The sequence below is a fragment of the Haliaeetus leucocephalus genome, unplaced genomic scaffold (genome assembly GCF_000737465.1).
Source record: "Haliaeetus leucocephalus isolate CR32 unplaced genomic scaffold, Haliaeetus_leucocephalus-4.0 Scaffold484, whole genome shotgun sequence".
Taxonomy (NCBI): domain Eukaryota; kingdom Metazoa; phylum Chordata; class Aves; order Accipitriformes; family Accipitridae; genus Haliaeetus; species Haliaeetus leucocephalus.
In genome coordinates, this window is record NW_010972920.1 from 7,462,772 (window position 1) to 7,476,233 (window position 13,462).

At 40.6% G+C, this 13,462-nt stretch overlaps 1 protein-coding gene across 1 annotated transcript in view; it reads right to left on the reverse strand.

The window, feature by feature from the left end:
- Positions 1-606: 606 nt before the first annotated feature.
- Positions 607-13,462, reverse strand: part of NUDT6 (nudix (nucleoside diphosphate linked moiety X)-type motif 6) — a 13,077-nt gene continuing 221 nt past the window's right edge. Inside the window, exons 2-5 of the mRNA XM_010575614.1 lie at positions 12,878-13,136; positions 7,620-7,675; positions 4,516-4,570; positions 607-1,272 (exon numbers count right to left, since the gene is read on the reverse strand). Coding sequence (XP_010573916.1) covers positions 884-1,272; positions 4,516-4,570; positions 7,620-7,675; positions 12,878-13,136 — 759 coding nt within the window. The 3' untranslated portion in view covers positions 607-883. The remainder of the gene's footprint in view (positions 1,273-4,515; positions 4,571-7,619; positions 7,676-12,877; positions 13,137-13,462) is intronic.

Here is a 13,462-nt window from a genome sequence, read left to right on the forward strand (position 1 = left end):
AATGAACCATAGTTAAAAACTCCTCTTCTTGTAGGTGTTTTAACAATATTTTCATAGTAACTGTATCTTTCTTCAAACATGAACTGCTTCATGTGAATTTCTTAAAACCAAACCTACTGCTAACTTATGTTTTTGATAAGCTAGTCCCATGAATCTGAAGAATTGATTTGTGATGGAGTATCAATAATCCTTTTCTTTTTCCCTTTCAGAAATGTGCAACGGAAGAATGTTTCTTTTTTGAGCGTTTGGAATCTAATAACTATAACACTTACCGATCACGGAAATACTCTGATTGGTATGTGGCACTGAAAAGAACTGGACAGTACAAACCTGGACCAAAAACTGGACCTGGACAGAAAGCTATCCTTTTTCTTCCCATGTCCGCTAAAAGCTGATTTCCATGGCGGATTCCGAGCACATACGCCACACTACACTAAAGACGTCGAGTTTCCTACTCCTCTCCGAAGCAGCAGAAATACAAGCAATTATTTGCTGATACCAGATTAAAAGATGAATGTTTCATACTGTCTTTATATTGCTCTTTAAACCTATTGTGCCAGTGTGTGTGGAGGTAAAATTACTTGGAAAACCTGTTTTCAGGATGAGTAACACTTCTGTTTTCTGCTAGATCTCTATGTAGAGCTATTTTATTTACTTTATGTTTGCTTTACAGAGTAAAGGAAGACAAATCTGATGCACACTTATAGCAATATTTACCTTTAAAAATAATTTATATCTCTATAGCTTATTAAGGAATAGAGTAAATAATTACTTTCTAATAATTATCTAAAAAGAAGTCCATGGATAATTTTAATATGGTCTAAATAACAATACAATAATAATTCTAAATTATTAACGTAATGAAATGTGAAATGTACTGCTATCATGTAATGTTTCTGTAGGACTCGGGCAGCTCCCTGTGGTACAGTTTGTAGAACAGGCCTGTGTAGACCGCCGGAAACTCTCTCATGGTTATATCAATCTTCTCAAACCCTTCCCGGTATCCGTAAAGTAAGAGTTTAGCTACGTTGCTGGTGATGGGAGTAGTGTGTTTCGTCCTAGCAAGCTCATCGAGGTCCATCCATTCGCACCTCAGGCACTCCTGCTGGCAGAAGCTGATGGTGAAGGAGGAGGGCTCCAGGCGACAGATGATGTACATATCCGACTTCCCAAAGGCTCCGGGGTGTTCGTGTTGCTGTCTTATGCTTAGGATGGACTTGAACTCTGACTTGATGCCAGTCTCTTCAAAAACCTCTCGAACTGCTGTGTCTCCTAGGTGAAAGAGCAATCCTTATAACACATGTAAGAATAGCTTAACACTCTTGAAAACTCTTGACCATGGAAAATCTCTAACTCGAAGCGTTCTCTGTTCTGCTTTGTAAGCTTTTCAAAATGTAAGCCTGTTTGTTTCAACAGAAGGATAAGCTAATTTTTTGCTCCCATGCTGCATGCCTTTCTTGCATATATCCTACAAAATGATGAAAGCAAGAAGCTTTTGATAATACTGTACAGGGTGTGGTTTTGAAACGGACTTTCTGATGGTTGCTGGCTCCACTGATCTCTTAATCCAAGAGAGCATTGCACCCTCTTTTCAGGCCTTTGAATCTTAGCCCCCCGTCTCTCTCTGTGCCTCTGTCCAGTTTCACATTCAGACCCTGTGCAGCTGAACACCTGGAGGTATGTCAGATCACTCGACCAAATCAGTTTCATTGCACTTTGCCACAAGGTGTAACAAAATGGGTAAAACTAGTGTTTGAAGAAAGTGAAAGTTGGCATGAAGCCCTTTTCAAGATATATCTTTAAGTAGCTAGCAACATTTCAAGTATGCCATAATACCAGTATAGCACGTAGCCTGTTCTTGCAGAATACATCTGTGCTGCAGCTGTACATTTTGTGTACATCAGCCAAAGCGATATAAGTGTTAACATTCCTCATGACAAAAGTAGCTATAACTTCAAGGGTCTCAAGTGTCTGTGTACTGCAATTACAGCCAAAGAATTACCCATCTATCCAGTACTCTTCAAAATTTTTCTCTTGAATAATAACTTAAATTGAAGAGCCCAAATGAGATTTTTGATATCCCACTTATTTCCCCAAAGTCTGCAGTTTCATTGTAGTCAGGTCAAATCCTACTTGCCTGGGGTAACTACTGGTAGGTAAAACACTAGATTTTTCCAAATCTGTGTGTCTTGTTTGAGTGGTAAATGCATATAGCTGTTTTGCAACGTTATCTGCTTCCGTTAGTTCATTTTCAGTAAGAAATGAGTGTGTTGGCTTACTTCCAAAAGCAAAATACATTTTAAAAGACCTTGTAGAGATTTGCCTCCCTAAGGAAGCTTGCATCTCAACATGTCGGAGGTGAAAGATACTCAATTACCCTGGGAGAGACTGCATTTTATGTTGCCCAGAGAGGCCTCTGCGGTCCTCTGGTTTAAAACAGTGGTTGCGAAGCAAACTGCCCGTGGCAAGTGTTTCTGTTATTCGGCCAGGGGCAGTATTACACAGAAGTGGTCAAAGAATGTAAACAACTGAGATCACGAGGAATGCTGAGGCAGGCTATGGTTAAGAAAAACTGAAATAATTAGGAGTTTCATTTAAGCTTTGAGCTTTGCTTTTAGATAAAGTGCCTTTTTCTGTTTCCCTTTTATTTAAATGTGTATATAAATTAAAAAAATACATAATGACAGTTAAACTAGAAGAAACACTAGGACTTGAGTTTCAGAAATACTCAAATACAAAAACGTGTGCACTTTGCTTAATCTGCATTATGAAACTATTCAGATTACTTGTGCGAGTCAGTTTGTACTCATTAAAGTAGGCAGCCATATATTTTGTCACTTCATATAATCACAGGATTTTCAAGCATTGTAATTGCAATTTGTAACTGTAATTTGAAATTTAGTCCCTTGAATGACTGTGAGTTTATAAGGTTTGATGTAAGGATAGAAAAAGGGAAGTTAAGCTCTCATATTTTATGCTTCACTAATTTATATCTTCTTGTAATATTAAGATGTGATGCAGAGAATCATATGTTTCATTATTATATAGTTTAGTAGTGGCAGGAGGGTAGCTGTAAGAGACTTGTTTCCTCCCAGTTGTTTCTCAATACCTACATCCAGGCTGCAGCCATATTCTCACCTGTTACGTGGTTATTTGAGGGATGGCCACTGGCTTACTCGGTAACAGTATTCCTCTGCAGAAGCTGTTGCCAGCAGTGGTCGTTCTTTTCCCTCAGTACAAAAATTCCTCCACTATCTCCTGGCCTACAGCCGCCCTCTGTTACTAGAAGTGAAAAGGAGCCTGGCTAGACAACAAACGCAGCATTCGGGATTCTTCCGAAAACATGAATCCATTTCACTATGTTACGTGTATTTGCGTTGTCAAGCAAAGAATTTTGATTTCTATCACCATGTTTGACAAAAAGACTTAAAATGTGACTTGTGAGTTATGAAAATTACAACTTGGCCATATCCCACTAACTAGAAACTTTCCCCATGTCCTGAAATAGCAAACTGGAATACAAGCCCTCCACATGTTGTTGCAGGAAGACTGCTAAAAGAGTAGATATTTCTAAGGTATGGAAACCTGGGCTCAATACCCAGTTTGCCAGAGCTGCTGCATTGCTCTGGGCAACATTTCTGAGTTCTGCATTTGTGACTTATTGGAAGGATATATTCGTATCTGAATACTGATGTGGGGCTAAATTAATTTGAGCAAATGTAACTTTGGAAAATGAGACCTACCTTATCACTGCAGTATAACTTAAGAATTAACCGGTCTGTGGGTCATAATTTTCAGGGGTGAGAGAAAAGGAGAAAAAGCACAATTTTCTATCTCTTCATAAACACCCTTGTTCATTCACCTCTGAACATAACTGCAGCAGTGTTCATCATCACCTGTGCTACGCTGGGTAGAAACGATAGGTTTCCTTACATCGGCATTGTTTTCTAATACAGAAGTGCTGTAGGTCTCTGGTTGAAAGTAGGTGCCCGCAAGACTGAGGCACTGCACTGAGCACTGGTCCTGTGCCAAGGAACTTAGTCTAAACAAATCAAGTGAACAAGCGTGGAAGGAAGCAAGTGTATTTATTTGTTTTGCACATAAAAAGGGAGAGTTGGAAATTTCTGCTCAGTACATCATTGAGCTCACTGCCCTGGATTCCAGTGTGAGCTGAGAGCTTGCTGTTTCAGTTTTATTTGGGTTATATACCGATTACCTTAATCCTCTGCACTTTTGGCTCCTATCATGGCATATCCAAGAAGCCTACAAAAAATAACCTGGCTTCAAGCACTCACTTGAGAGAAATTGTGGAAAAGGGTAAATGTTATAAACGCAAAACTCCTCTGCCCTGAACATAATGTTACCCCATTACCATTAAGGTTGTAGGATCATGTCACTTCATCTATTCACCAAAGCAGTGATTAGTCATGGGAGCGATGCGGGTCATGGCGTATTTCAGTACTGTTAATGTCTTTGTAATTCTGTTGACGTCTAACCTGTTATCCTAGGACTTACCAATGTCTTCGCCTGGATTAGACAGACCTCCTGGAAATTTCCATGCATTTATAGTCTGTATTGGAGGAAATAAATATTAATGAAGTATGCAGCCTGTGTTGTACTCTCTAATATGAAGGAGACAATTAACGTGCCTTTTTTTGGTTGAAGTTGCAGTATTGCAATTACTTTTACAAACATCAGTATGGCTTTAAGTAGGAACTTCTCTGTTCTTGCTAATGTGATGATCAGAGGTATCTATAGTCTGTATGAGATATTGGAACAAAACATCTACTGATTGAAAATAACAAACTGTCTTAACAGTCATTAGACAACGTTGCTGCTAGATAACTAGATAGAGTAGTTGAATATTAAAAAAAGCTGCTATAGACTATATAATCTTATATTTAATCATTAATGTATTTCATTTCCATGGTTTTGGCTTTTAAAAAATGTATATATATTTAATCTTACAAACAGGTATTATGATTGTAGTACTGTTCTATACTGCACTGGCTTTAAGATGACTTCGTGTGTCTGTAATAACCATTTAGCGTAACTTGTTGTTCGTTTTCACAGAATACAAAAACTGAGGCCTTGTGTGTGATTTATATATAGAAGCATTTATTGAATTGCAATAAAGTTCAGTACTTCAAACAGAATGTGACGTGCGGACTTGGTGCTGTTATTGATACTGATAAAGGAGTCCCAGTTCCTACATCTCTTGCAAATGCATGAAGATTTACAGGCCTTACCTTTACATCTATGTACTACTATTTTTATTTCTTTCCTTATTAAAAGTTTATGTAGGAAGAAGTTAACCTTCAACTAGAAATTAATGCAGTAAAAAGGTACACTGGCAAAAAAAAGGTAGCTTTTCTTGTACATGCAGCAGAGAGAAGGAAGTCGCATGCTTTCCAGTGATTTGAAACCCCACCGACTACATTGGAAAATGTTGTTTTTGGTGTTTTTTTTCTGGGCACTCTTAAAGGGCTTGGATAGGAATTTAAAGTAATAGATGAAAAATAGTGCAGATGGAAAATACATATATTTGCCTATTGGCTTTCAGATTTGCTTTCAGTTCCTGGAAATCTTTGTGTGCTGTGGAATTGTCCTTTCATGATTAAACCCAAACTGCTCTTAAAATTCCACTAGCAGTTTTTTGGTTTTTTTTAAGCTTTCAGAACATCATTTGTATTAAAAGTCACCATTTCAGGGAAACTGTTCATTTCGTGGGGAAGGAGAAGGGAGAGGAGTGGTGGAACTGACGGTGGGAAACAACCGTCTGAGCCAATTTGCTTGTACCGAGATATTTTATTTGCTCACTGCACAAGAAATGTGTGGGTATTGATACACTTCAGTTTCTATACTTGATTTTATCCAGTCAATAAAAGACAGCTGTAAAGAGGGGAGTCAGAAACAATCACTTTTTTCTTTTCACCTTCCTCACTCGCTGTGCTGTCAGCTTTGCTCTGGAAAGGTACCCTGAAATAGTTGACCTGACCCATCCCACTTTTCAGAATGCACTGGAGGGAAGAGCGGTGCCAGACCGGTCCTCTTGTGTTTTGGGGCCAGAGGCTACGGAGGTAATGCCTGGCGAGTACGGAATTGGACCTAGAACCTGAACAGAGCATCGGATGTCTCACTGTAACACTGCATAGAGATGTCTGCACTTAAAATGGCTGTGGGTGAGCTTTAGCAAAACCACAGCGTGAAGAAGTTAAACCTTGAGCCTCCCGGGCTTAGGAAACTACTGTTTCCTTCTGAATATGCAGAATGTGCAATTTCCATTTTTGAGACCTGCTTAAGATACTTACTAAAAGGTAACCATGCAGTTTTATAATTTCTGTGTGCATAAAAAGAAAAATAAAGGTAGCATTTCTGAAGTTTACAACGTGCTGTTCTGTTCCTGGAGACTCTCTAGAACTGGAACCACTGCCGGAGCCTATAGTTTGCATGCTGGATTTATGCTTTAAATGGTAATTACTGAATGTAGGCCTGAAGATCCTGCTATAGAGGAGTCCTTGAATTTTTACTTTATGGCAAGTAAAAATATAAAATTAATAGTTTAGGGGAAAGAAGAAAAGGGTGTTTCTCTTCTTCTGAACTCTTGCCTTAGAAATTCAACATGCTGTATGATTGAATCTGCCTAGGAAAGCACCCTTTCATTGAAGTTCATTAGCTGTGTTGTTACCAATGAACTGAAGTGATGGTTTGGGTCCTGAGAAGAAATCTCTTAGTAGCTGGTTCAGGAAAAAGACAGAAAAATGTAGCCAGTGAGATTCTGGCATAGTTTTAACCATATAAAATGAAAATGATGCATCTAAGTATACTTCAGTCTACGTATGTAAGTTTTGATTGTTACCATGTTAAAATTGCAGTTAATCTCGCTGTACTAGGGACACTTTAATTTGCAAATGAAAGCATAATGGAAGCTAAGTATATTTTACATGGAAGAGCGAGCTAGTGGGCTTTCTGCACTTGCTGTATTACAACCTAGGTTAGCCTGATGGAGGCTGGAAGACGTTACCAGTGATGGATGCTTGGTTACCTCAAGCCACATCACACGACCCACCATCACCACACTCATGCTCTCTGGTTTGGCATTCTCGGTAGCGAGGTCGAGCACTTCACTTTGTGAGAAATTAATGATCTTTACACCTGCTGTACTAAGCAGTCACCAGGTCATGGCCAACCATGTTACCACTTATTTAAAGCCACAGATATGCCTGGAATTTTTGAAAACAAACAAAAATCATAAGTCTTCTCCCAAAATCTGCTCTGAGCCATGGGGGTTTTCCAGAGGATCCAAACACAAGATCAGGGACTCTTGGGTCAGCTACAGGAGAAAGCGGAAAACTCAAAACAGAAAGGGTACTTAGTTCCGCTGATTCAATCACCAGTTATAATTAACAATAAAGCCGTTGATTTTCAAAGTCTATTTTTCTTTTTCCTTCAAATGCAATACAGCAATCTGCTGACAGATGTGTTCCAAGACACTCATAAAAGGAAGTAACTTTTAACGATCACAATTTTGGACTGGAATAAAAATGTCTTTGTTTTATACTACAGAGTAGGCATATCTAGATGAACTTCTCTATTTTATAATCCTATAACAAACTTACCCTATTTCTGTCTTGTACGACCAACACCTTTCCAGTGCTTTCATCTAGAACAGCACCTAGCAGAGAGATAATATTGAAAAAGATTAAGTGTTAGACAACTACGTTCAGTCTTAACAACCATAATTTAATATGTTTTGATAAAGCATGACAAACTCCTAATGATACTCGGTTTACAGTTAGCAAGATTTGTATGGATGAGTCGGAGAAAGTGGTTTGTTGGTGGAAGGCTGATATTCAATAAAATACTAAAAAAGGTTAAGTGTTCTGTACAAAAATTCAAAGTTAGCAGTACCAAGATAAATACATCCTACATATCAGTCCCAGATTAGACAAGAAATGAAAGGAATAATTTGCTTGTGTTACATTAGGAGAACTAAAGAATGCAAGATCAAGATGTCATCCAAATAATCGAGCAAAGCTGCTTGCTTCAGCAGAGACGTGCCTGTAGTCTTGCTCAAATAACAGAAATTTTTCCAGTGACTCTGTCCGAGTAGCCACAATGGGTAAGAACTTTTCTCTAGTGAAATTCATTACAAAAGTCCCTCCTGCTGTAGTGAAGATTTGAGTGTTTTCTGGTTAATACACACAAGGTTTAGTACTTGGTAGGCTGACTGTACTGATAATGTTCAACTGGTTGACTATCTATGAACTCTTACTGTACTACCCAGCTAACAACTTGTGATAGGAACTGCGCAGTAATCTGAGTCAACTCGTTAATCAAAATGCACTGCTTCCAAGTGGAAAAGTGACATTTTCACTTGGCTAAAAAAAATAGATCAGGATGCATGACTGAAAAGTTCAGCTTTTCCTTGTGTCCTCATGCTCAGCCCATGACTTTCTGCCACAGATTACAAGTTTTCCTACTTTTTAAACCCCAAGTGCTTTCTTGTTTAATCATCATGTCACACTCATTGGTCATACTTTAAAAACGTCTTCCCTTTAAAACAGGTCTTTTTATCAGCTTTTCAAGTGCGCTGCAGTGAGCAGAATGAGTACTGTGGTGCCGCTTACCAGGCTCTTTTCCACATCAGTCATGCATGGGTTTTAAATTAGTAGTTCACGATAAAAAAATGCTTGTCATTTTACAGCAAGAGGAAGAGTATATGGCCAGATCTGTGATGATATATGCATTTAAAATGCTATGGGGAAGTATTTCCATGGAAGGGATGAGTGTCCAGCTCAAAACATCCTCTGTTTTTTAATAATACATGGCAGACTTATGTGTAGGAGGAATATTTAAAAGATGAAATACCAATCTTCCTTCAAGATATGTCAAAGGACGTGCTTTAAGAGGGTAGTCACATATCTGCCTCCCCATAGCTTGTGACTTTATGCATTCCTCCTGTAAATATTTAGCAGTGTCCAGGTTCAAGTACTGTACTGATTAAAAAAGGGAACAAAAGGAAAGCAAGAGCAACTTTGATGCATGCTGTGATTACAGGGATTATTTTCTAGAAAAGCCATTCTTCAGCCAAATGATTTGCTGAGACCAGGGAGGACTGCCGAAGAGAGGAAAACTGCAGTTTGAATCAAACAGAAAGAACGTTTTCTCTCCTCTGTTCCCCAGAAATCGATGCCTGTGAATGTAATTTTTGGCAGTGAAATTCTGTGAGATGTCCAGATTCTCTGCTAGGTGATACCTAAATCCAAAGCAAGAAGAAAGGAAAAACACTAACAGGATTTGCTGTCTGGTCTCGTTTTCCCATGTGTAACTCAGGAGTCCCTCTGCTGAAGCTCGCCGGGCCGCACCTGGTTAGTATCAGTGAGATCAGAGCTTGGCTGCAGGCTCTGAACGCTGGTTTTAAAAACTCTCCCTCTTGCTACAAATGTGGTACCTGGAGCTTTAAATCATCCAACGCCAGGATGACTTTCTGGAAAGGTTTACACTTGTAACCTAACCAACTAATCGCTATTGCAACACTGCTGTGTTTTGAATGTTCTCTTTTGAGAAATAGGTAAGGGAATTAATTTAAAAAAAAACCCAGACCCCTTAGCCAATTCCAGACAATGAGTAATGGAGGGGAAAAATATCTTCATTCTACCCGTTTTATTTATGACTGATGTAAAAGTGTATGAAAAGATGTTCAGTGTTGAAAAGCATTTGTCATCCATGTAATGAGCGCACATGTGACTGCTTGCATTGTAAACATCAGCAGACAGAAATAGTTGTAAAACAACTTGGGAATCACTTTTGATTCCTCGGACCACCATTACCTATCTAACTCCATCTTCCTGTGCAGTTGGACATTTATGGAGCCGCTCATTTTACACATTTCCTTAAGTGACAGGACTGGCCAAGGCTGATGATCGTGCGTGTGTATGCGTGTGTGGAGACCCTTCTCGCTCTTCAACTTCAATGACTTGTTTAAACAACTAGACTAACGTAGGTAACAATGAAAATAACAGCCACGTTGTAAGGCTTATACTACATGGGAGGGAGAAGAGAATGACTTTTACTTTTCTTCCTCAACTTGTCTTCCTATGCCATTGTTATGTGGCATATTTACAAACATGTCACTTTCTGGATGGCAGACCACTTCCTCCTAGGAGGTAGAGGATTTTGGAAATGCTTTTCAAAAACATCTTAATCATTTCATACACCAAAAGCTTTCCTGTACCTTTACATATTTGGAAAATCCTGCCGCCTACAAACGGATGCAGTTAAGTTAGTTGGAAGACACACCACATATTCCACTATTTCTAAACAATAATGGCCAAGCCCAATGAGTAACGTTTGCTACTCTCTGCTTGGCGACTCTGATCTAGTCTGGCAAAATATGACCTGACCTTGCTTATTCACACCTTTGTCATCACTTGGCTGGATGATGCTGAGGCACTAGCCCTGGCTGCGCAGCGTTCGCTGTGTGGGAAACTCCAGACAGGATCAAAAGCAGCTGCTGGTCTACTTGGCAATGCAGGCTCGCTACCTGTTGTCTGCTCCCTGTGCTGGCTTCCCGCAGGCTAGCAAACCACTCCCAACATCTCCGCTTTTTTAGGATGCACAAGGGACTAAGCCCTGTATTTAAGTGATTGGCCACAGCTTTGAGATGAAGACTCTCATAAGCAAATTTGCTTTTCTTTACCACAGAAACTTTCTAAAATACAGTTTTTTGTTCAGGAAATAAAAATGCCTAGGGTTTGGCACACACACTATAAATGCACATATTTAAGTAATTTAATATTTCAATAAAATTAATTAAAAATAGAATGAAGCCCTACCACTACCCAGGCTCTTCCTCCTGAAGTAGAAAGATAATGGAATAAACACATGCCAGGTGGTAGCCACACTGCTTAGTGTATTCTTGGGATGTGTTCCAAATCCACTGAGAGCGAGTGGAACCGAGGAAAAAAAAATATTGCATTCATTATGTCACACACACAAATCTGTTTGTTTACCCGCCCAAATGCCTTCTTTAGGTCTTTACCTCTTTTAAAGAAACTCCCAATAATGAATAAAAATGTACAGGTTTGAAAAGCGGTAGCAAAGAATACATACATTATTTGTTGTGCAATTTTTAAATCTGTGCGATAAACTGTGAAATCCATATACCTGCATTTATGAATTTTTTTCTTTCCTCAAAGTTTTTTCCTACTTGCAGAGTGCGAAGTGTTTCTCTCAAACTACAACTGCAAATTATGCTCTGAAAGTGCATTTTTTGTATTTTCAAATGTTTGAGAGTTTTTCAGAGTTACGGGTTTTCTTATATTAAGTCCCTCCTGATAACCATCAGGGTCACAACACATCTATTACATTATTTTCTTTTAAATAGCACTTTCAGCTATGCAAAACCTACTTCAGAAAAATCCCCTTTCAGTTAGTCATGTTTCCTCAAACATGCAAGTTTTAACCGTAAGGAGTAACACAGTGCTTTTGCTAGGAGAATGCATTATCTTACTCGAGTTTAATGCCACATATTTTAATGGTGAGGTTTTCATACCTCAGGAAAACATGCTCTAACATGTCCATTGAAAAAATCCAAGCCTGTCTTCAGCTTCCACCCTGCCCTCTGCTGGCTTTGTAAATGAAAACTCCAACCGCCGATAGCAGCAGCACTGTTTTGCAATTGAAGGCTTTGTTTTTCCAAAATTTACTTTCACCTGACCTGCTGCTACATAGAATAATCCAGCTTTTATGAGTCCTTCCTAACCAGATTTTTCAAATTGCTGTTTATGGGTCTTAACACCACTTGGTGAAGAATTAGTGTCCCACACAGTCCCTGCAAGCCAAGGACAAACAAGTCAAGCTTGTAACGGGAGAGATTTACTGTCCTTCTGCCATAACTGCCGAGGGTTGTATAGTCTTTACCAGTACATGAGGGGTCCAAACCAACCTCCAGATTACAGGAGATTACTGAGCGATGGGACACATAATTGCAGATCTGTGGAAGGCTGCTGAGAGAGAGGGCAAAAACATTCAAATTTGGTGAAGCTGAGTTCAAGTTGACTGTATTTTTGGCTCACCATCAGTTCCTTGTACTGTGCTGTATAAAAAAATAAATAAATCGGAAAACTATCTTATCTAGTTCCTTAGGAATTTCCTCAGTTTTTAGAGCAACTCCTTTCCAACTGTGGTTGTGGGAGGTCTAGATGGATAAGAGTATGGTGTTCAGATGTTTGTTTGTAACATACACTTGTCTGGGTTATGGACTTCTAGGCACAGCTTAGAGCAGCTTTTAGACTGTTGCAATTGAGGCTAACAGTTGTGCTAGCTCCTGAGCAATCCCTGTTGGGTCAAGTCTGCCCCATCTACAGACCTTAACCTGAGTGTAGTTTAGGCAGGTGCATACATCAAGCATCTACAGTAAGGACAGGGAGCAGAGAAGGGATTTTTTCTAAGAAATTTGTAGTTACTTTTTCACTTTTAAAAACCTGCTTAAACCTTGAAATCCTACCTCTCTCACTTGCAAGGTGAAAGCCAAGATGCGTTTCTCAAAATGGCGTTTGATAAAAACAATATTCGTGAGTTAAATTTTAAAGCTCCAGGACCACATTTTCTTCTCCCCGAGCTGTTTACAATTTTCTCAAACTGGAATTCTTTTGAGAAACCCCCTCTCTTCACTGGCCTGCTCTTAGCAACACGCACCGGTGCACAGGCGCATTCACGAATGACACATTTCACTCCGTAAAGTCAGCCCAACAGTAAGCCGCTGGTTTCCACGCGGCGGTTGTGGAGAGAACCAGTCGATTTCCTACGGAACTTGGTCCCAAGGGCTCCTTCGAAAGGCCCTTTTGCGGCCGCAACCGCTTTTGTGACTAACCTGCAACTCCCAGCTGGTGGCTGGCGTACCCCGGCAGCCTGCTGGGCCCTTCTCCCAGCCACAACGTCAAGGTGGACGCACCCTGCTCGGCGTGGTGGAAGGTGAAGCCTTGCGAAGCGGCGGCCGCCGCAAACCCGCTCTGGAGGATGGGGACGCGCAGCCAGGCGGCGACGCGGCCTTCCTCCCGCCACCGGGCCACCGCGTCTGCGAGAGAGACACCGAGGGTAAGGGCCGCCGCCGCCGGGATTAAGGCGTGAAACTCTGTATTTTTACTTCGTTTACCTCAGGGTCAAACTACCGTTGGTGTGAGGAACCTGTCAGCAGCGACCGCAGAGCGGGCACCGCCACCTCGCCGTTTTACGCGCTACGGTTTGGCGTTTACACAGAAAAACGGCGGCCTTCACCTTAGCCTCTGCCCTGAGGCGCAGGGAAACGGGTCTTTGCTCCCTTCTGCCGACGCCCTCCACCACAGGGCCGCGGCTGCCGTGCGTGTGTGTCTGTGGGGAGGCCGGCGACCGCCGCCCGCCCCGCGCCGCGGTAGGCGGCTGAGAGGAGCCCACTCACGGGACCAGGCGCCACGGGGGG